Source organism: Dromaius novaehollandiae, chromosome 24, assembly GCF_036370855.1.
Source record: "Dromaius novaehollandiae isolate bDroNov1 chromosome 24, bDroNov1.hap1, whole genome shotgun sequence".
NCBI classification, from domain to species: Eukaryota; Metazoa; Chordata; class Aves; order Casuariiformes; family Dromaiidae; genus Dromaius; species Dromaius novaehollandiae.
In genome coordinates, this window is record NC_088121.1 from 6,938,535 (window position 1) to 6,959,522 (window position 20,988).

The 20,988-nt window shown below is 44.0% G+C and overlaps 2 protein-coding genes and 1 long non-coding RNA gene across 4 annotated transcripts; 1 reads left to right on the plus strand and 2 right to left on the minus strand.

Annotated features, from left to right (window-relative positions):
• Positions 1 to 4,169: 4,169 nt before the first annotated feature.
• LOC112980578 (chymotrypsin-like elastase family member 2A) lies at positions 4,170 to 9,725 on the minus strand. Its single transcript, XM_026095531.2, has 8 exons — positions 9,595 to 9,725; positions 8,955 to 9,043; positions 8,249 to 8,346; positions 7,150 to 7,278; positions 6,090 to 6,226; positions 5,258 to 5,403; positions 4,972 to 5,124; positions 4,170 to 4,363 (listed from the first exon to the last, which is right to left on the minus strand). The coding sequence occupies exons 1-8, from the start codon at positions 9,635 to 9,637 to the stop codon at positions 4,346 to 4,348; spliced, it is 813 nt and encodes a 270-aa protein (XP_025951316.1). The 5' UTR covers positions 9,638 to 9,725; the 3' UTR covers positions 4,170 to 4,345.
• On the plus strand, positions 7,243 to 20,974 carry LOC135330740 (uncharacterized). 2 transcript variants are annotated; one of them, XR_010392845.1, is made up of 3 exons: positions 7,243 to 7,363; positions 10,179 to 10,311; positions 11,662 to 12,659. It is a non-coding gene; the product is annotated as an uncharacterized LOC135330740 (long non-coding RNA). The 2 variants fall into 2 exon arrangements; XR_010392846.1 differs by lacking the exon at positions 7,243 to 7,363 and adding an exon at positions 20,847 to 20,974 and having other exon boundaries at positions 9,702 to 10,311; positions 11,662 to 11,877.
• Positions 13,336 to 18,738, minus strand: KIAA2013 (KIAA2013 ortholog). The gene is made up of 3 exons (XM_064525619.1): positions 17,742 to 18,738; positions 15,900 to 16,753; positions 13,336 to 14,338 (listed from the first exon to the last, which is right to left on the minus strand). The coding sequence occupies exons 1-3, from the start codon at positions 18,721 to 18,723 to the stop codon at positions 14,312 to 14,314; spliced, it is 1,863 nt and encodes a 620-aa protein (XP_064381689.1). The 5' UTR covers positions 18,724 to 18,738; the 3' UTR covers positions 13,336 to 14,311.
• Positions 20,975 to 20,988: the final 14 nt, after the last annotated feature.

Genomic DNA, 20,988 nt, shown 5'->3' on the forward strand with positions numbered 1-20,988 from the left:
ATTTATCATTGTGTTTCACAGCTGAAAGTAGTGGAGTGTCCAAGGTAAAGAGTGAAGAGAATTGCAGTTACTGTAACATGAGGATTTTGTGCAGAATTTACTGCACATAAAATATATGTGCTATTTGCTAGCTCTGCACAAAAACCTTGGGCTGAAGGAGGTGGAAGAAACCTTCACAAATAGAAACCTTGCAAAATAGAGGAAGCTCAAAGAAAAATAGCAAAAGCTGGGGAAGAAACTGATGCAGGTAGACCGAATGAAATGGGTATGTGTGTATAGTGTGGCTGAGAAATTATTACAGCTTGTGGACATGGCCCTGGGAACTCATTGTGTTTGCACAGCTACTAAATTGAGCATTGGCAGCAGCATGCATGATGCAAGGCAGAGCTACACATAAATGGATGCCTGGCCAAACCCTCGCCTTGTTTTTATGGTTTTTACATACATTTACTTTTTTTTTAGGCTTTTTTACAGTAACGCTTTTGAGGCTATTAGATCATCTCCCCTCTCATCCCTGAAAAGACCCATGCTCTTTTTTCTGTTATGTTAATGGAATCACACTGATGAGCAGAGACAGGATTTGGCCTACTTTGCTTTGTGATTCTTCCCGTTTTACAAAGAGGAAGCTCAGTGCTTGCTCCCATACACTTAGTATACAATGATGTTGGCTGGTTCTCGTGAGTAGGCTCTTAAGCCCAGATAAGAACCTGCCAATATAGGATCTTTGATATTTAAAGCTAGTCTTCTGGAAATCTCAGCTCTTCCCTCCCCATCAGCCTAATTATGTAAGTGCTTCATGGCATATCACACAGCTGTTTTCAAAACACATTGTAAATATTAGAATTTCCATCCAGAATCAGCCATGGATGCAAAACCAGATTCCTCAAACTGGAGATAAGATAGGTGTTCTTTTAAAGGAATCCTTTTCTATCCCTGGTGATAGTGTGTTTTCCATTTGCTCACCTATAGTCTCTAGATTTACCTGATCATAGTTTTCTGCCTCAACTTTTCGGCATTTCCTTAGCTGCTTGGCCACAGATTTTGGCAACATCTGGTGTAAGAGATCCTCAGCTAGCTGCCTCTCCCTTTTCAAGTCCTCCGTCCTTTCCTTGAGGTTCCTGGCATAATTGTTTATCCAGTCTGTCATTTGCTTGAAGGACATCAGGATTATGGGGTAGATGAGGCAGGCTATCACTAACAGACTGATCTTAAGGCTCATTGTGGACAGGATTTCTTTAGATTTCTTGCTGAGCTTTTCCTGTCCATTCTGCAGTAGGCAGCTCTGTACATAATAAAGTTCCTTTACCAAGGCTTTAATGGAGACAAATTTAGCTGAGCCCAAGAATGGGAGAAAAGAGATTCCTTCATAGTGAGTAAAATCAAGTGACAGATTGAAATTATCCATCCAGCACTTATGTACGTTCTCTGATGAGAGGATAGCATAGTTCAGAATGCTGAAAAGTCGATGCAATGCTGTTTGAAAACTTGTAGATGCTGGCATTAAATGAGCTCTAAGCATGGCTTCTCTTATTCGAAGGATGAGTTTAAAAGCTACTATGTCTGCCCAGTCAGGATTGTATCTCATAGCTTTCAGGTCTTCATGGAGACTACTAAAAAGCTCTAGCAGTTTGGAGATCACTCTGGATAGCACCTGGCTAGCTTCAGTATCCCATGTGCTATTTATTCTTCGTTTCATGTCAATGATATAAAATCTACAGATGGAGATGTTCTCCTTCTTGCATTGGCAATTCTCACAATACAGTTCTGCTTCACTTTTGTTACAGAGGGAGTTTAAGTTCTCCAGTAGCTGAGCATGAAATGATCTATTCCTCTTATCTGCTGCTGGGATCAGCCAGCTTTGTCTTTCTTCCTGCAGGAGATAGATGAGGCGAACAGCCCAAATGTGTTCACAGGAGGCAGGCTTCTGAAGGGCCTTCCCTGTGTTTCTCCATATTTCCAAGCTGTTGCTTAAATCAAAAGAAAAGGCTCCAAGGAGGCTGCAGAGGGAGACCATGCATGCTGTCAAAATCTTTTGGACTGCTTTGCTACCACCAGCGTTGGAGAGGGGAGAACATCTAAAACAGAAAAAAGGGGATCTGAACACTGAGGCATTTCTTGCAGGTCCTGAAAATATAACTGGAGCTAGTAGTGATATTTAACAATTTGTCTGCATTTTGAAACAGAGCACCGAGATCATACATTATTTGAATGCTATTGAAAGATGTCTTTTATTGTATTTTGGTCCACTGAGATTGTTATTTTAAAAGAAAAGGTGAGGTAAAGAGATTGTTTCCGTGACATTCTCAGAGCTGCAAAAACACACAAATGAAAACATACTGTTTTCCTGTGAGTATTAAGACTGATAAAATGATTTTCTGCAGGTTTTATTCTTTCTGGTACTTCTATCCAAATCTCAAGGAAGCCCATGAAAAGGTGATTATTGATTTCAGTGATCATGAACTGGAACGGCTGAACTTATTAAGCAAAATAACTACCAAAAATTTTAGATTTTGTTCTTAATAGAAATTCCCAGATGATGAATAATGTGTGCTGATATGTTCAAATAAGCTTGGACATTTCCACAATGCTATCTAAATATTTCAGAAGGAAAATGAATCAAATTTCAGTTTTGTTACAGTTTTTACAGAAGCATATATGTATGCAATTTTTACTGTTTGAGCTTCATGGTTACATTTTCTGTCCTTCTCTTTCATGCTGCACATAATTGGCATCTGTGTGCTATACAGCAGAATAACCTCTAATAATTTTGCTTTTCAGAACTATTAATCAATCATTTGCAATCTTACAGTAATGATGCTCACAAAAACAACTCAGGATGTTATGCTGAAGCAGGGCAATCCTGAGTAAAGCTGTTCTCCATAAGCAACCCTTATTTCTACTGATAAAGAGCAAACCAAGGCGCAACTTTGCCGATCCATCCATCCAGTGCAGCCCTTTTTCTCTTTTGCTCTGTGTAGTAGAAGTGATTAAAAAATCAAGCCCTCCTCAGATCCCCTGCTCTTTTAGATAGGTGAAATTAGATTTATAAGAAGATAAATAAAAACACAACAGAGCCTGCTATTTCTCAGCGGAGGCTGATATTAGGCAAAACAAGTTCCTGCTGTGCTCTTTGCAGCAGAAGGGTGTTCAGTAGTTGTAGAGTAGAAGAAAAGAAATAAAAGTAGAGTCCCTGAAGATAATAAGTACCCACGTTTTCTATTATTTATATTTACCAGCTTAATCCAAAGGGAACAAAGGCAAAATGTCTAAATCAAAGTAACTGTAAGCCTAGAAAAATTTATCCCCAAACCCAGATGTGTCTCGGAATGATTTCCAGTATTTTTCTTACTCCCTCTACTGCTTACCTTTGCATCACTTGTTCTCCTTTTTTAATCAATCGCTTTAGTTTTGAATCTTTCTAAATACGTTCCAGGAGGTAGAACAAAAACGCAACAAAAGTCCGCCTTGATTTTACACTGCTTGCTTTTTATTACAATGAAATAAATATAAATAGAGGTTTTACTTTAGTACTGGGCTAAAAGGTGGTGATTCTGCTTGCGCTTTGCAAAAAATTGCCATGTGCATCTGTGTGTTGGCTGACAGCAACAATTCAGAGGTCTTTGCCTGGGATCTGAGTTACTTAAAAATGAGCAAAGTGGGTATGAAGCAGGTAGGTCTGCAGCAATGCAACGGGAGCCCCTCGCTGCCAGGGCAGCTGCCAGCAGTCACTGCCGGGTTTTACTGTCCTGGTTGCTAACCCCCAAGATCATGGCATTAAAAACCTCTCTGTAAAAGCGGGCATTTTGCAGCACTTCTGCACTCACCTGCCAGGGCCCGCACCGCCTTTCCGCCAGGCATCGCTGCTGCCTGTCCTGCCAGCCGTGAGGTCCTGCTCGCGGGCCTGGGGGTCCTGCCCACTGCCCACCTCCCTCCTTCGCCAGCCCCGCCACTGCCTCACTTTCTCACAGCCCCCCCCAAATTGTTCCCACAGCCCTCCGACTCTTCCTCCACCGCACATCCTCTTCACAGCAGGGCTCACATCTTCCCCCAGGTGAGAGTATCAAGCTCCAGCCCAACACAGGGGAAAGGCTGTAAAAGGTCTCCAGCATCATTGCTAAATCAGGGCTCTGATTTTCACAATACACAAGAAAAATTGTCAGGGACACGCATTTTTCTTTCATGTTGCCAAAACCAGTGTTTATTGCGGTATGATTAAGTACAATATTGTTGTTAGTACATGCATAAATTCCCAGTTCTTTGTGATCGAAGGTGTCATGATTATGACTTTATTCAGGCTGTTTTCCTTCTTGGCACTGTTCTCATCTATCATCCAGTTCTCTTTGCATTAGTTGCTGTCTATAACCTACAAAAATGTAAAATAAGGCAAAAATCAGATCAGAAGACCCAGGAATTTGTGAATAGTGTATGTTACATCCAAGATGCAGCGTTTAAATAACTGAAACAAGATCTTTGCTTCTCAGTCACTCTTTAGGTTAAGGGTTATATTATATTAACAAATAATTGATGTTACAGACTTGAGCAGCATGCGTTGCCTTCTAGGATGCAATTGTAACAAACAAGGAATATGAATACTTGAATGATTGCTTTGGAAGTCATACCAACAAAACCTTTAATGCCCATAAATTTATCTTTAGTACAAGGGCAGAATGTGTTGCTAAAGATCCAGACTTACCTAAAGGTGGAAATAGTTTGGATAACTATTTAAGAGGAAGATATTTTTTGCTGTAGGAACTGCTTTTGTGCTGGTAAGGGCTCATCTACATAGAGAGGTTACTTAAAGTGATATAACCAAAGATAACTGTGGAATAATCTTTTAGGTACTTTTCCTCAAATAGACAAACCTTTAAATGTCTTCCCCGCCCCTCTTCCCCCCACCCCGGGATCTCCGATAATGGCCTTAGAGAAAGCTATCTGTGTGTATTGTCTGAGTAGCAATAACTAGAACCTTACCTCCTCGATCCAGCTATTGAAATCAGAGACCCGAGTGAAGACAGAAGGCTTGTGATAAAAATTGCAGCCCAGAGAAGAGCCAAAGCTGACGATGCCGTGCACTTCCCACCTGCCATCAGCAGCTTGACAGTTCAGTGGGCCACCAGAGTCCCCCTGAGAGGAAGAGGGAACACAGTTAATGGCAGTCAGAGTGTCAATAGTGCTTCTGCATTTTTTAAGACTTCTTTCTCATCAGGTCTGTTTGTGTCAGAAACCAGCCCCTACGAGCAGTGTTCTCTGGACTCACATTGCAACTGGAGGTGATGCCATCCCCACCAGCACAAACCATGTTGAGTTTCACTGTGCTCCCCCACCAGCCAAACTTGGAACAAGTTGCATAATCCACCACCAGCAAAAGGCCTTGCTGCAGTTCATCTGGAAGAGCTCCATTTGCTGCAAGGGAATAGGAACAAAGGAGTCATGGTACCAGCTGGCACTGAAGAAAGAACAAAACTGCATTGTTAAGCCTCTCCCAGGATTTGGGTACTATTCGTCCAGGTAGGCAACTCCATAAAAGCTGTATTAGAGGAGGGGCTGTATAATCCATTCCTTTTCTACATTCTTTCATCAAAGAAAGGCCTTAACTTACTAATAATTCTCATTCCATTTAAAAATGTCTCTTTGTTAGAGAAATAAATGGCTGCTCTTTGTTCAGAACTTTGCAATTTACTTAGCACTCTAGGAATTGCCTCTTGAGCAGAGTTGACACTGCTGAAGTCTCTGAGATTCTTTTCACTTTACATCTATTCCCTTATGAGTCTTTTCAGTTCGTCAGCAGGGTGTATTAGTATTATCAAACTCATCAGCCTGCACACCGTTAACGTTTGTGTTACAATAGCTTCTAAAAGCCTAATACAGGGCCCTCTAGTGCATTATCAGCCCCACTACAAGCAAAATATGCTCCAAGGAAAGGGAGGGAAAAAACATACTGTGTGAGTGAAATGGGGGCCTGATCAACTACCTCACTACATTGGGGTTGAAGGGACCTTGAGCACCAACAACAGCTTTTTTCCAATCAATCCCAGAAGGCAGTAGTGAAAGATTTTGTTTTTCAGTTTTGCAGCTGTCCAAGTACTTACTCTTCAGCCTTCCCCATCCTGTCACATAGCAGGCAGTGTTGGATGCTAGGATGCTTTGTGGAGAGGGGAGGCAGGCCAGCTCAATTTGATTGCTTAAGGTGACTTGTTCACTGAGTTTGATCAAAGCAATGTCGTACCTGTGGTCATATGCATACATATGAGATTGGGGAAGGGAAATGAAGGGATGAAAAGGATGGCAAAAAGAGTAAGACATAGAAGCATGGAAATTTAGCAGTTATACAGCACTTGGCCTGTTCAGAAGAGATGCAAGGGAGCAAGGAGACCAGTGCATGGATAGCAAAGATTCCTGCACCCTCAAAGCAGTAGGGAATCCATGCACTGGTTTCTTTAACTCCATCGTGAAGCACTGCAGCTTCACAGAGTGTAGGCAAAGTCTGTAATTGCATAGTAGCTTCTGGAGCTACAGGTTTCTACACTGACAACCGTTCTGAGAGAAGGAAGTTTCTTCATTATTACTCAGCTCTTCCCTGCAGAACTGTCCACTTTTCTGCTGGCAGCATTCTGGAAATGACCTTTCTCAGATTTTGTTCACCAGAAACAAGCCAGTTTGAGGACTCTAACTCCGGGCAGCTGGAAACTGAGACGATTTCTTTGCTAATGCACTCAGCCTGCAGCAGGGCATAGCAGTCCTTCAGCAACAAAGATGTTAATACCAATTATCAATAATACTTTATATTTATGCCATTCATATGAGGGCTTCAAAGAACATTATATCAATTGTTTGATCAATTCATCCATTTTCACTATACAAGAGAGAGCATCGTGTAGGACAACAGCTTCTCAACATGCAAAACTGCAGCTGAAAATGCAATTAATGAATAAGTAATGAATACTCAAAGTTCCCTCTCCTCCCTTGAGGGAGAAGGGTACAGACTGGAGACTCAACACTCATCTATTTCATTTAGAAATATCACTGTAAGCCTAAGCTATAACAAGGGGCTCCAGATGTTTAACTGCCACTGTTCAGGGGGGCTGGGTTCAGGCAGTTTAATTTTGACCCTGCATCTAATATATGAAAAAATACTTGCCACCAACTTACCCATTTGCAACATTATTTGAATTCCATTTCTCATGAACAATGATTTTTTCTGGCTGGGCTGCAATTGATCCTTCTTCCTCAATTCCTAGGTTGTATTTTCCAAGAAGTACTCGATACGTTCTAGAAGAACTGGAGAAGAAAAAGACTAAGGATTATCACTCAGTTATGCAGCTACCAGCTTACTGCAAAGCTGTCTGCATCTTTGCCACCTGAGGTATTCAGTAAGAACACTCTTAAGACTGTAGTTTCACATCACACATGTGATCTGTCCAGAGTTGTGCCAGTGTCCCAGGACAAAGCATTGCTTGCTGGACTTCAGAATGCTTTCATCTTCAAGCAATCCTGTCAGTTCCCACTGAAGGGCTCGCTATCAAGCTGAGGATAGCTGCTATTCTTTAAGCAAATAATTTGAACTACCTTTTTGACAGCATGATAATGTTTGCTCCAAAGCATCTCCACTGATAAACAGCTGTGTGATAAATGTAATATCCAGCACTTATAATAGTAACATGCAGCTAATTCTTGTTATTTCACATGATAATCTTTTCTACAACCTAGCGGTACCAAGAACTGTATGTGCATATTCAAGGACATATGCTACTGAACTGAAAAGGGGTTGCCAGTATGGAAACATTTTTGATGATGAAGGACTGTAGCTGTACCTGATCATTTCCTTATTATATTTTCCCACAGTATAAGCATATGAAAGGGTTGCTGAAAAGGACTGGTAAATTCAAAACACTTGTGATTAGTTCCTCAGTGAATGGACTGAGTAGTTGTCTTTGAATCTCACTGCTATAGAAACAGGCAACATAGATGAATTTTAATAGCAACTTGAAAATGTAATGATTTTGTAGTTATTTACAGAAAATTAAGTGTATACAATTCGGGACATTGAGCCTTTTCTTCCTCTACCTTTAAGAAAAGGGAAAGACATATCCTCTTTCTTGTGACCTCTTAGTTGTAATCAAAAGATAGGATATGAGACTTCATGCTCTTATTTGGGAAAGGAAGAACCGGCATTAATACATTTTTTTTTCTTCATTTATCTCTGGTCATGCACTGCTTTCTGGATACAGACTTTAACTCAATGATTTACCTAATGCAATGTGCAGCTGTCATCACCCAGTTGCTTGCAATGAGGGTTCCTCCACAGGTATGATACCAGTTGCCACTCGAACTGTATTGGAGGGAGGCCTAGGATCAACATAGCACATGAGACTCAGATGTTGGCTTACTGATTTTTCATTGTTGCACTTTCTCCCTGCACTGAGAAGACAACTTACCTTTGGAAGATGGTGGGAGATTTTTAAGCAATGAGAGTTTTCAATTCCTACCCTCAGAAAAGGCTTCCCTCTTTCCCTGTCATCCAAAAGTTTAATTTTAGTGTTGTTTCTCCAAAGCTTTCACTAAGCCTGGCCCAAATAGGGCATTTTATTTGCTACAGAAATGTATTTGTTAACTTTGTGTAGAAGTATGCTCCAGTAGGCATCCTTTTCTCCACTGAGTTTCAGTCTTCTTGCTTGAATATGGGATGGAAAAGTTGGAAGCTCTGACTCTTGTTGATGAGTGGTGCCTGAGTCAGCTACAAGAACGGGAAAGCCTTCATAACTAGCAATAGGTAGCACATTCAGAGCTATCTTTAAAAAACTGGAAATGTTGGGAGTGATCAGAATGTAATATTCAAAACCTAAGACATGACAGACAAGATGTCTCAAATGAGATATAAGGGCTAGTTTTGTTCAGCCATGTTGTGTGAGGGTAGCATGATGCTAGTTGTTCCAGGGAAAGCAGAAATGACTAACCTGCCAGGGCCAGCTGTATGGTCTTGCATTTTCCCCTCCAACCACTCTAGACACAGCAGGTGGGTAGGCAGGAACCCCACATCCAAGGGCTGGAAAACATGCAAAATAGGATGTCTTTTAAAAGTAGGACTCTAAAAAGAGTCTTTTTAACAGTTTTTTAAAAAATGTAGACTCTGTTTGCACAGAACATTGCAAGGTAGCAACCTAGCCTATGATTTGATATGGTACAAAGTGAAGATACAGCCTTCAGTTAAGACTGACCGGTATTATATAAAGCCTGTTTGAACTGTTTTGTTGTTCTGACAAATGATGAAATCATGTTGGCTTAACCAAATTCTCATATGTCAGCTGAGATGCAGTTCCCAGCAGATGGAAAGCAATTTGATGCAGATTAACTGTATTTCAGTGTGTTCAAGTAAAGTAACTTTGAATTTGCCTAAGGCTGTGGGCATTCATGCTAGTATGAGCAGACTAATCTAGCACCTAGTTGCCATTTTGAGAGAACTTTTTAATTAATCCCCTTTGCCATATCTCATTCTGTCTTCTTGCAGAATGTGTCTAATTTCCCCAGTAAAGAAAAGTTGCAGTTGCATTTAAATTCATTTTTCCTTTAGAACTAATGCTGAAATTGGGTACATACCTGTGGTTGCCAGAGTCAGCACAGCAAAGAGGATTCCAAGCATGATGCCGGTTAGCTAGATGCTGCTGACTGTGTCTTGCAAGCTGCTTTATATGTTGATATCATTTATCTCTGGGAGGTAGGACTTAAAATGCTGCTCTGATACCGATGGAAAACGTGTAACTAACTGTGGGATAATTTTTTATATGCACAAATGCTTTTAGAAAAAACAGTTTAGATGGGCCTTGAATGTAGGCTCTATCTGCAAATTTGGTAAAATTTTCCAACTGAAGTGCATGTTGTCTTAGCAGCTGTTTCCTTTCCCGTTGCCTTGAATGTTGGACACAGCCATGTTATCAAAAGAAAAATGTTATAGGAATTATTTTAACATTTCATGGCATGTCAGCAGTGGCTGACATTTGGAATGACATCAGCGGGGTTGGACTAAATGAACTCTGGTGGTCCCTTCCAAACCAGATTGTTGTATCGTTCTATGAGTCTGTGATTATTTGAAATTTTATTTTATTTTGTTTCATTTTATTACTTTGTCAGTGAATGGCGACTACCACTTTGTACTGACTGAAACACTGTATCTCCTTTTCTAGATCAAATTTCATGTGTTTTAGCGTGCCATACTTCGTCAATGAAACAAACTGCAGTCACTTTGGAGAGGAAGATGTTTCAAGCAATACAAAGAACCAGCTGTCCATGATGATGGAGAAACACTGGTGTAGTGCAGTAAGCCCAATTTCATTTTACTTCTTCACCTTTAATTGTTAGATCAGTAGCACTTCCCTGGAAGAGAGTGGGGTTCCTGTAGCATTGGAAATGAGCCTTTTCACATCCCAAATCAGCATGCTGACTTTTGGAATAATGCAACGTGTGCCAATTAATGAAAAAGTGTAAGCTACTTCATTTTCACCAGTAGGACAAACAGGGCAAAAAGCAGGCATATAGACCACTACAGAGAAGCTGCCACAAAAGAAGTTTTTGCAGTGCCCTAATTTGTTAGTGGATGCTTGATATCAATGGCAAGGCTTGCCTTTGTGTCTCTGTCTTCCTTCCTTCCTTCCACTACAGGAATCTTCCATCCTCTTTCATATTAGGCTATCCAGCCACCTCTCAAGTGAAAAACTGTCACTGATTATTTAAAAACCAAAAATCTCTATCCCATAAGCCAGGTCATACACAAAGGACAAACTTATTAGAATGGAAAAAGATATCATAATGTCCAGTTTTGTAGCCACATTGCAGCTTTCTGCTTTATATACAGACAGAACCGGAGGCTCCCAAAAAGCTGAAGTTAACCTGTTGTTTACTGTCAGTATTAACAAGCAGCAAAATCCCTGGTTTTCATAGCTTCCATTCAGCAGTAGGTACTGACTTGGATGAAAGATGCCTGGAGCATACATGTGGAAGGCAGAAATATATAATGCTTCGCTGTTTTGTCCGCTTCTTAAGAATGTATTATCCTACCCAAACAATAGTGCTTGAGCAAGCTGCATTCTGAATTTCAAATGGAATCAACCAAACACTGTTCTGGCATCTTGTATTTATTATCTGACAAAGGCAGAAGTCAAAAGATTGACTGAGCACAGAATTGGGATTTTAAGAATTTTTTTTTCGGGGATTAGCTGGCTCTTTCCTTACTGTCTGAATTCACAAGCAAAATAACTTACTGCACACTCTAGTTTAAATTTCATGCAGTTTCTATATTCTGTTTTGCCACTAAGGTTTTCACCAAATACCAAGTAAAAATTGACTATAAATTTTGGATGTTCAGTTTCTATTTTAATTTTCCTGATTTGTGAGTATGCTCGTAAATATGTGGTTGTATTTACTTTTTTAAGCATTTCTGCAATAATTTCACAAACAACCTGCTGCTATCTTACAGACCACAGGTAGGGAAACCCTGTTCAAACTTACTTTTCCATTTCTTCTTTGTAAGGGAATTCTGAAGCAGTTCTTTTATTGGGGGGGCAGGGAGAATAATAAGGAAGATCACAATATTTTGAATGTAAAACACCTTCAAAAATTTTTTTGTTCCATTCTTGTTTTATGTAACAATTGCTTATCCATCTCTTCCAGGTCTAGTCTAATTAGACAGAAATATCTGTCTTGGACTAAGTGGACATCATACTCTTGGCATTTCTGTAAGTGAACATCAAAAAGCTCAACCTCCAGCTGATACCACGGTGGCTTGGAAGCAACTCCCTAGAAGTTCTTATCATCTTCATGCCAGATGCTGCACAGAAACTGAGCAGATCCATGGGACTTCAGTAGAAAACAGAGCAGGAACGTCTGGTATGTTCTGTTAAAACATGATAGCTAATATCTCTTTCAATACTCCTAATGTACAGTTTATAATGTACTCCATTGCTTCACCATCTTTAGTCTATTCCCTCATAAGGTAGTAAACATGCTAGAATAATTAGTAAGTAAGTAAGTGGGACAGTCTGCAGACAGGTAACAAACACTGAAATATACTTTTGTGAGGGAGGTTTTTCTTCATCTGAAACTAGACAGAGAAAAAAAGGTGCTAAGATTAGAGACAGGACAAGTTAAATTCTGTCCCAGCTTTTCAGCAGGACTGAAAGTACCATTACGTGCTGGATGGCCATTAAATCTGCTGCTTGATTGTTCCCTGGATCCATTGCTGCATGTTCTTAAAACATAAGCGTTACCCGTATGCCTTAAGCTACAACAAGGTTACCAAGAGGCAGGGAAATAAAGAGCTAGTACCATTCTATATGTTTCTACCTTTCATTTTGCCTTTTAGCTTCTGCCTTCCAAATTCTTCAGAGTTTTCCTTTCTGTAGTCTGCACTTCCTGAGAAAGCACTATCTGAAGCCCTGTGGCTAGGTCTATACTTCATATAGCTGTGTAACACAGAGGGAGAACTGAGCAAGGTTGGGCTTTAGAAGCAATTTAGGCTGGGTAAGGAGGGCGAGCTGTAATTAATCCTTCTTTGCTTAGTAATTCAGAACTAAAGAAACAATTTAGCCTAGTCCAAAACGGAAAATTTTGTTATGCTTGGTCACACGTAACAAAGTTACATGGAACTGAAACTAAGGTATTCTAATAATAATTTCAGCATGCTCTGTCTGTATCTGCTGTCCTCTTAAGAGGGAGGAGGGGAAACTCAGTTACTGTGTCTCTTCTCAGTACTGCAGGCACCTTAATTTCTTTCTGGACAAACAGCTCGCACACATGCACACACATACACACTCTTGCTAAACTATTGCAGAAGGCAGGCCACCTCCCTTGGAATGGGCCTCGCACTCTTTCTGCTGCCTCATCTCCATTTAAGACAACATTGAGAAAGGGCAGTCACAACCAAATCTGGTCTTCAAGTGACTTGTTTTTGTTTCACTGTTTCTAAAGCAGTTATGGCTTTCCTCACAATAAGTCAGAAATCCTCTCAAGCTCTAGCTTTCATGTGTATAGAGAAGTTTACTCTAAACAAAGAAGTTTACTGTTAAACAAACATCAGAGATTCATACTGTAAAAACACAGTGCTACGTGTTCACCTGGAATACAGCGGGATCACGGTGTCCGTTCCCAGCTTAGACTCTTTTACATATTATTTTCCACATGGTATTTCCTTTCAATCCAAGCACTTTTGTAGTTGATATTGGCCACAGATGTAACATAAGGCTGTGCTTGTTTTAACTGAGGGAAAGCAGGGACGGGGCGGGGGGGGGGGGCAGAGACCAGAGGGGGGAAAAAAAAACAAAAAAAACCCCACACACACTTCAGTAGTCAGACTAGACTGAAAGGTATTTATTTAGAAACAACAGCTTTGGTATTTTAAAACCAAACAATCTTTAAATCACTAGAAAGTGGGATGTCTCCCCCAATAGCCAAAACAAATCAATGCACAAAGTCTCAAAATGCTCAGAATAGGAAACTCACAGATCAGCATTTCCAAGTGTAAATCCAGAAACAATTTCATTAAACTGATTTTGCATTCTACTATGATAAAGGCTGAAAAACCTGTTACCATCACTTAGATATCTACAGTTCAATTGACTGACTTGTTACTGAAGTGGAGGCAAAATTATTAACATCCTTTCCCTCCCCCCACTCCCCAAGCAATAAATTAAAAAATGTATACCAGAGAGGAAGTTACACTAAGTTTTCTAGTTAAGTTAACTCTCTGAAGGGAATCATTATTCTTTATTTTCCTGTAAAATTAAAAAAGAATCAAAATATCAAAGGACTCTGTATATTTTCAAGTATTTCTCACCACATCGATTACTCTTAGGGAACTGAACAGCTTACAAGGAAAAAGAAACATGTCTCTTACACAAGCTCCTGGGATAAACTCTTGAATAACCACATGTTCCAAATCACAGATTCCTCTCTTAACAAGGCACAAAAGGATTGTTGCTTTCAAAAGGTCCTTGTTCTCAGCTGCAGAATTGTCAGACGTCTTGTGCAAATGGAGGCTGAAAGCAGGACTGTTAAGTTCACTCAGACACTGGGATATTCCCATTCAATTAATAAAACAAGGTGTTATTTCAACACCATTAATTTTGCTTGCTGCTACAGAGATTTTGAGCTTCAACCAGCTTCCAGTTCATCCCTGTTTCTTGAATCAAGTTCTGCACCATCTTCATTTTAAGTGGGTCCAGTTAAGACCAGGAAACATACTTGCTCATTATACACTGCAAGACTTTTTGCAGTGTCAAGAACAGAGAGGTGCTAGTCTGTAGCTGTGAAGCTTCTCAGAAATTCAGTGAATAGTGCCAGGGACAGCTACCTGTAATAATGGTTAACAAGTCATTTTGTAAAAGGCAGAAAGCAAGTCTCATAGATGACAAAGGCAACCAGATAGACAGCAGTGAAAAAAAAAGGATGCAACAGATTTAGAATTTCAGGACACAGCTGTATACACAGTAATTCAAATTACTTCCTGACCACTTCCTCCTTTTGCACTAATGTTTTGACCAAGATCATAGGCTTATTTCTTTGCAGATTTCTTTGATAGGCATTCTCTATCCTACCTCTTTCTAGGTTTGCCTGTCTAGCCACAAGCACCTTCAACTCCCATTCTTTCAAAGGATGACAAGTATTCAGACCTGCTTGGGATCAGGCCTGAACTCCAGTGTTCAACACTGCAAAGCCAGGGAGCTGACAGGACCATTGTCGGCTCATCTTAGACACCCCACACATACCGAATATCAAATTTAGCCCAGTACCTTTTATCCAGCCTTAGCTAGTCAAAATTTAATTTGCTATTACAATTTGAGAAAACAGGACAATCTAAAGCCAAAGCTTTTCCTCTGACAGCTCTATTTAACTGCTTCCTAATTTTTGTTCTTTTTTTTCTTAAAAAAAAAGAAAAAAGAAAGGCAAGCTAGAGTTAACTCTATCTGACCCTAAGGAGAGCTGCCTCTGAACAATACAGCTAGCTCGCACAGCAAATCCAGTCTAATTTTTCATTTCCACTCCATATCATCAATATACAGCCAGAAAGTACCAGTACTAGGAGTAGAATCCACTGTCTAGTGTCTATTCTGTACTAGCATTTTACCATTGTTCTTCTTTCTGCCATATCCCCTCCCATCCCCAGACATTAATTCTAAGGCAATTCAAACAAGAATTTCAACTCCCTTACGCAGAAGGGAGATGCAGTACAGCCTGAAATCTGAACCTCCAACTCACAGTAAAAAAACCACTCAGCCTTTTTCTTAGAGCAGCTATGTATTTCGTATTTATTTTAGAAACACTAGCTCAGCAGTTTTTCAAGATGATGCCGGTAAATGTGGTAGGATGGAGGACTGAACAGTGTCTAGGTGCCTATGAACATTCACCCCAGACCCAATAAGTCAGTGCCTTGACTTGCCTAAGAACACTAGCTTGTATTTGTGTGTTCTTGTATGACACATCACACATTCAAGCAAGGCAGACAAGTGTGCTCATCTCCCACAAAGTAGTCAAGTACAGAAACCCTGTCACAAGCACTCCTTTACTGCATAACAAGAAACAGCATCTAGTAGCAGGGCTGCAGCTGTTCTCTTAAATACAAGCAAAGTTCTACACCAATGAACGAAAAAAGGACAGAAAAGCTGCATCTGCCTTAAACTGCAGCCTTCTGAATGTTTAAGGACTGACAATGGATTTATCTTTTTTAATGTTTGTGTGAGCCCTACCACTCCAATCCCTGCCCTAATCCTACTTTTTGCAAGAAGAGGTCATGGATCACTTGTTGCAAGAGAGACTGAAAATCCTCACAGTCAGAGAGAGAACCTCCCTAGGCACAGCTGACAGAAAATTAGGTTGGTGACAGTGGAGAGCAGCAAAAAGCAGCAGCCTTATACCTTACTCCTGAAGAGTGGCTTGGCTCCTGGCCCACAATATTCATTGTAGATGAGTTTGAACAGAAAGAGGTGAAACAGTGTGATTAAGGAGGCTACGCTGAACCAGAACAGGAAGGGTAAGCCTGGGTATTGCTTGGCCATGTGTTCCTCATGAGCCAGAATAGCTTTTAGATGGAGCGTGTGTCTCAGGTCCTGCAAGTGGATCAAATCTGTCGATATATAAAGCAGCGGTGTGATAGGTTGAGTCACCATGACAGGGAAGGTGTGACCCCGTGCCTCAGAGGTCAGCTCCACAGGCTCATTCATACAGCCTGCCTCGCACGCGTACAGTCTAACTGGCTTGTCTTGGAATTTCACAGACACATGCAAGAAGGGTTTTCCTTCTGCGTCCAGCAAAACAGCCAGGTTAATCAAGTCCTTATTGTAATGGATCCCACGTAAAGAATAGCTGTTATGAAGTACATCAGGGTCAGCCTGAAACTGAAGATGGTTTTCTGTGAACTGCAGACCCCCAAAGCTAAGCACCATTCCCTGCATGAGTCCATGGACCCCAGCTGCCACGAGACCCTTACATCCCCGTTTCTGGAGAGTTAGCTTCCACAAGTCTGAGAGCTGCAAGATCTGCGGGACACTGGTCAGCTTTGCTGGCCACAGGTTCTCCGCGTGCATGGTTGCATGGCCACTGAAGCAGTGGTCCGCATAGTTCAAGCTGGCTTCCATTTTCTCTCTGTCCTCGCCACTGATAAGCGGATCTAGCAGAGGAGCTGGCATGCTCGACAGCACATAGTAGAGGGTCATGTTAACAGTCTCGCTGGATGGCGTATGCAAATCTGTGATCTTTTTCATTTCGATGCCTGTAATAAACGAAAACAACAAAAGCAGTCAGAAGATGACAGATGAATATGACATTAACTAGGAGAAAAAGTAGTTCAGATTTGTGCATGCTACATGTTGTTGTTCAATACTCAGATGACCTTGGTAACAGCTAAGAAATCTTCATCTACGAAACATTAAAGTGAAATGTCAAGAGCTCCACTCCTTTTATATTCTTAGCTACATTCTCTGCTACTTAGATTTTGAAAGCCAAACTCCCACTACAGGCAAAGTTAGTTGATATACAGATGCCTTAGGGGAACTGTCACCGTGACTGCAGGAAAGATCCATCAAAGTAACATCTCTTTTTTTACTGGCTATAAAACAGTAAGTACTACATTACTTGGGCAGCTGTTCTTTTACACAAGGCCAAGAAAAAACTTCAAGGAAAAGCTTGCTTGCAGTAAGAGCAGGACAGTCCTTAACTTCCATGAAGAAATCTGTCCTTTACCCTGTCACTGGAGGTCAGCCCTATTCCCAAATTGGAGCTGGCTTGCTGGACAAGTCAGTGAAGTCTCTGAAGACTTGAAAGCCAGCTTGACACAGTGAAGCCTACTTTCCAAAGTGTATTTAGCACCAGTACCGCTCTTTCATTTCAATTACAAGTGGCATGGCTGTCCAGGAGTCTGGCCTGGAGTCTCTCAAGTGACACCTGTTTCCAGAAGCTACTTTTTTCCAGCAGCAGGTGACTTGCCTCACGCTAAACCAAGAGCTAGTGGCAGACCCTGAGTTACGATGAGAAACATTTTCCTCTTCTAGCATATTGTTTTTGCAATAAGGATGGCTCAAGTTTTATAAAGTACTCCACGTTCCAAAGCAGGAACGCTGTTTTATTATCCCAGAGCATCCCTTCTGGCCACTGAAACATGAGGAAGAGGGAGCCTCTGGAGAGCTCACAGGGACCAGGTCACTGAGCACCGGGCTCCCCTAGTAAAGCAACCATATGAAGCTGAGCATCGCCTTCCTTACCTGAGATGAACAAATCCGACCAGGTCTGTTGGTGCTCCTGGAAAAGATCTTCCACCCCCATCTGCATCACCTCCAGCATCTCCTTCTTTGCCGCCTCCCTCAGCTTGCTGAAGGTCTCCTCCAGCTTGGAGGCCTCGATGGGCTCCGAGGTGTACACCACAGAGAGCATGGTTTCGTCAAAGTGCGATTTCGGCGCCACCTGCACGCGGCTCACCAGCTTCTTGGCGGCCACCACCATGAGCACCACCTTGGGGCTGCCGGGCAGCAGCAGGCGGCCGGAGGAGAGCAGGAACTGCCGCTCCTCCGCCTTCTCCAGGCTGGTGGCGAAGCGGCCCCCCAGCGAGGGCGCCGAGGCCGGCGCCGAGGCCTCGAAGGCGGCCACCCGTTCGGTGGGGTTGGCGATGCGGATGCGCTGCAGGTAGAGGTGCGGCCGGCTCCGGTGGGCCACCACCTCCTCCCGCACCGTCACGCACTCGCCGCCGCCGCCCGCCGCCGGCCCCGTGTGAACGCACCGCACCCGCCGCACGGCGCCGTCGCGCAGCGCCGCCAGCGCCGCCCGCGCCTCGCCGCGCCCGCCCAGCGCCCGCAGCCGCACCAGCGCCGGGTACTCGGTGGCCAGCGCCGGGCCGCCGCCGCCCGCCGCCGACACCCAGAGGCGCCCGGCGGCCACGTCCAGCAGCAGGAAGCCGTTGCCCGCCAGCGCCAGGGCCCGGCCCGGCGGCCCCCGCCCGCCGCCCTCCTCGTCGGCCAGCGGCAGCGCATCGCCGCGCTCCGCCTGCGCCCGCCAGGCGCCCGTGGCCGCCTGCAAGCAGAGGGCGGCGGCGCCGCGGGGCTCGGCCCCCCGCGCCGCGCCCCGCCGCCCCCGCGCCGCCCCCGCGTACCAGTAGGCGACGAGCAGCAGCGCCAGCAGCAGCAGCAGCCGCCGGGCCCAGCTGCTCGACAGCAGCCCCGGCAGCCCCTTCAGCCGCTGCTGCAGCCACATGGGCGGCGGCGGGCGCCCCCCTCCCGCCGGCCCCCCCCGCCCGCCCGCCGCCGAGGCCCGGCGCGCCCGCGGCCGCTCCCCGCCCCGAGCCTGCGCCGCCGCCGCGCTCCCCTCACTCCGCCATCGCCGCCGCAAAGCGCCGCCCGGAAGCGCCGCGACGCTTTGCGACAGCGCCGCCCCCTGAGGCGCCGCCGCCCTGCTGCTCTCCTCCCCCCCCGCCCGGGGCCCCCTGAGCTTGTGCCAGGCCTGAGGGGAAAGATGGGCGTCCCGCGCCGGAACGCTGTGCGCGGAGGTGCGGCGGGAAGCGCCCGGCCGCCAGAGCCGCCAGCCGGCGCGGGAAGGGGGGCGAAAGACGGAGGCTGCGCGCTTTGGTCTCCTTAGCGTCTCCCGCGCAGCAGCCGCCTCGCGCCCCCTTTCCCCAACGCCCCCCTAAACGAGCTTCCTCGCCCCTCATCTCCCCCCTAAACGAGCTGCCTGGTTTTTATTGGGAATCTGTGCAAAAAAACGGGCGAAATCCAGTCCCTCGCACACTTCCTTAGGGACAGTATTCCCCCAGGTCTTGGTGTGCCGAGAGGCCGCTCCGCAAGCCGAGCTTCGCTCCTCCGGGGTGTTGCGGAAGTGGCCGCCTGGCTCGGCGCACGTGTTGCACGTACTCGCGGGAACATCTGCGCTGGCAGCTGCCCCTGTTTGCGGAGAGCGGCGGCCAGCTCCAGGCAGAGCGCGCAGGGCCGCGCGAGCACAGAGACGGGGAGAAAATCTGCTTGCTGGGTTGGCACAGCTGCAGAATGCAAACAGCTGTCTAACAGGGGCAGCCTGAACAACGACACATTCATGAGTTTAAATGTGCAAAAAAGCTTTCACTGTAGAATGGAGAGATGCAACTCTTGAAACGAGAAACTCGCAGTTTTTTAAACTCCAGAGTGAATCTCAGTCTGAGCTTTGAAGGTGAGGGGCTGAACACCTTGGTTGTGGCTCCCCACTTAGACCCTGGAGGCTGCTGACGAGTAATCGGGGGCTTGTCCTGGCCTAGGAAGTACTGAAGAAATCTGAAGTGAAAGAATCTTTTTTCATTTTTTTCATTTCTTTTTATTTAGTGAAATTGGCAGCTTTGGAAAAGGAAGTGTCATGAAATCATCATCTTAGGGAGAGCTGGTATGTCCTGGGGTTGTTGTCTGCAGCACAGCATTTGAGCATGAGGACTGTTCTGATTGCCTGGCAATTATACGGGAATCCCTGACTTGGGGAGAGGGAATGGAAACAAAAGTGCTTTCAATGCACTCAAACTTACTCTTACTGAACAAGCAAGTAAAAAATGGTGGTTCTTTGGGAGGACGCTAATATGAAGCATGGAAAATATTACACAGTTACACGTGGCCCTTCTCTTTCCTTATATGTGCTTGATGTTTTAAGATCCGACCTTCTCCTTCTGAAAATCTGAATTGTATAATCTCTGTGATTTCTGTGGATTTCAAGAAGTGCTTTGCTGGCAGCAAACAGCAGACTTGGGCCTCAGGATTTTACACAGCTGAGCTTTTTATTCGACTTGAACTCCGCAATGAGGGAGAACTGTGCATTATCCTGACGTTCATATGATGACTCTCCCTGTGTGTTTCCAGCTGTGTATTCCATACCCCCAGTCCAGCTAAGTGATCTGCTTAAGTAGAAATAGCATGTTGCCCTAGGCCTCAGATAAAGTACATGTCAGAGGTAGCTCCTCATCCGGTGTTCTGCAGGCTCGGAAGTGTTTCTCTGCATCTGTCATACATTGACTGCAATATAAAAATGGCCATATAACCAAATTTTTTTAAAAACTAGTGTAGTTTTGTAAGATAGGTTTATTTTGCTTATTTATCAAAGTTAGGCAAAAAGAAAAAAAAATGCACGTATGAGTCATGAGCGCTAGAGCAAGCAAACTGAGCACAACAAGGACAAACATGACTGTAATACATGAGTATATGTAGCTGAAGAAAAAACACCCAGTATAGGAAACAAAATCGCAGCGGATTTTGTGTTCCGCGAGGAAGTACATGATATGAAATGACAGGTGGAGAGAAGTATTCAGTGAGGGCTTCCGTTGTGCAGAGCCGTGCATAATGCATTTCTGTCTGTTTTTCACGCTTCAGGACTGTGCCAGCCGCTGCAGGCCAGCACCGAGGGGCCGCCCGGAGCGACCGTCGAGCGCGGTCCCATCCCCGCGGCCCCCGGCCGGGGCTGCAGCCCGCACAGCCGGACCCCAGCGAGGCCCCGCGCCCCAGGTAAGGGCGA

What these genes read in the sequence shown, in the direction of transcription:
- KIAA2013 (XM_064525619.1), bottom strand. Translation starts at nt 18,723, where the DNA reads ATGTGGCTGCAGCAGCGGCTGAAGGGGCTGCCGGGGCTGCTGTCGAGC. An exon ending in GTCGGATTTGTTCATCTCAG is followed by an intron (nt 16,754 to 17,741) that starts GTAAGGAAGGCG and finishes CGTTTATTACAG; the next exon opens with GCATCGAAATGAAAAAGATC. An exon ending in AGCCACTCTTCAGGAGTAAG is followed by an intron (nt 14,339 to 15,899) that starts GTATAAGGCTGC and finishes CCATTATTACAG; the next exon opens with GTAGCTGTCCCTGGCACTAT.
- LOC112980578 (XM_026095531.2), bottom strand. Translation starts at nt 9,637, where the DNA reads ATGCTTGGAATCCTCTTTGCTGTGCTGACTCTGGCAACCACAG. An exon ending in ACAGCTGCACATTGCATTAG is followed by an intron (nt 7,279 to 8,248) that starts GTAAATCATTGA and finishes TTTCTTCTCCAG; the next exon opens with TTCTTCTAGAACGTATCGAG. An exon ending in TCAAATAATGTTGCAAATGG is followed by an intron (nt 6,227 to 7,149) that starts GTAAGTTGGTGG and finishes ATATGACCACAG; the next exon opens with GTACGACATTGCTTTGATCA.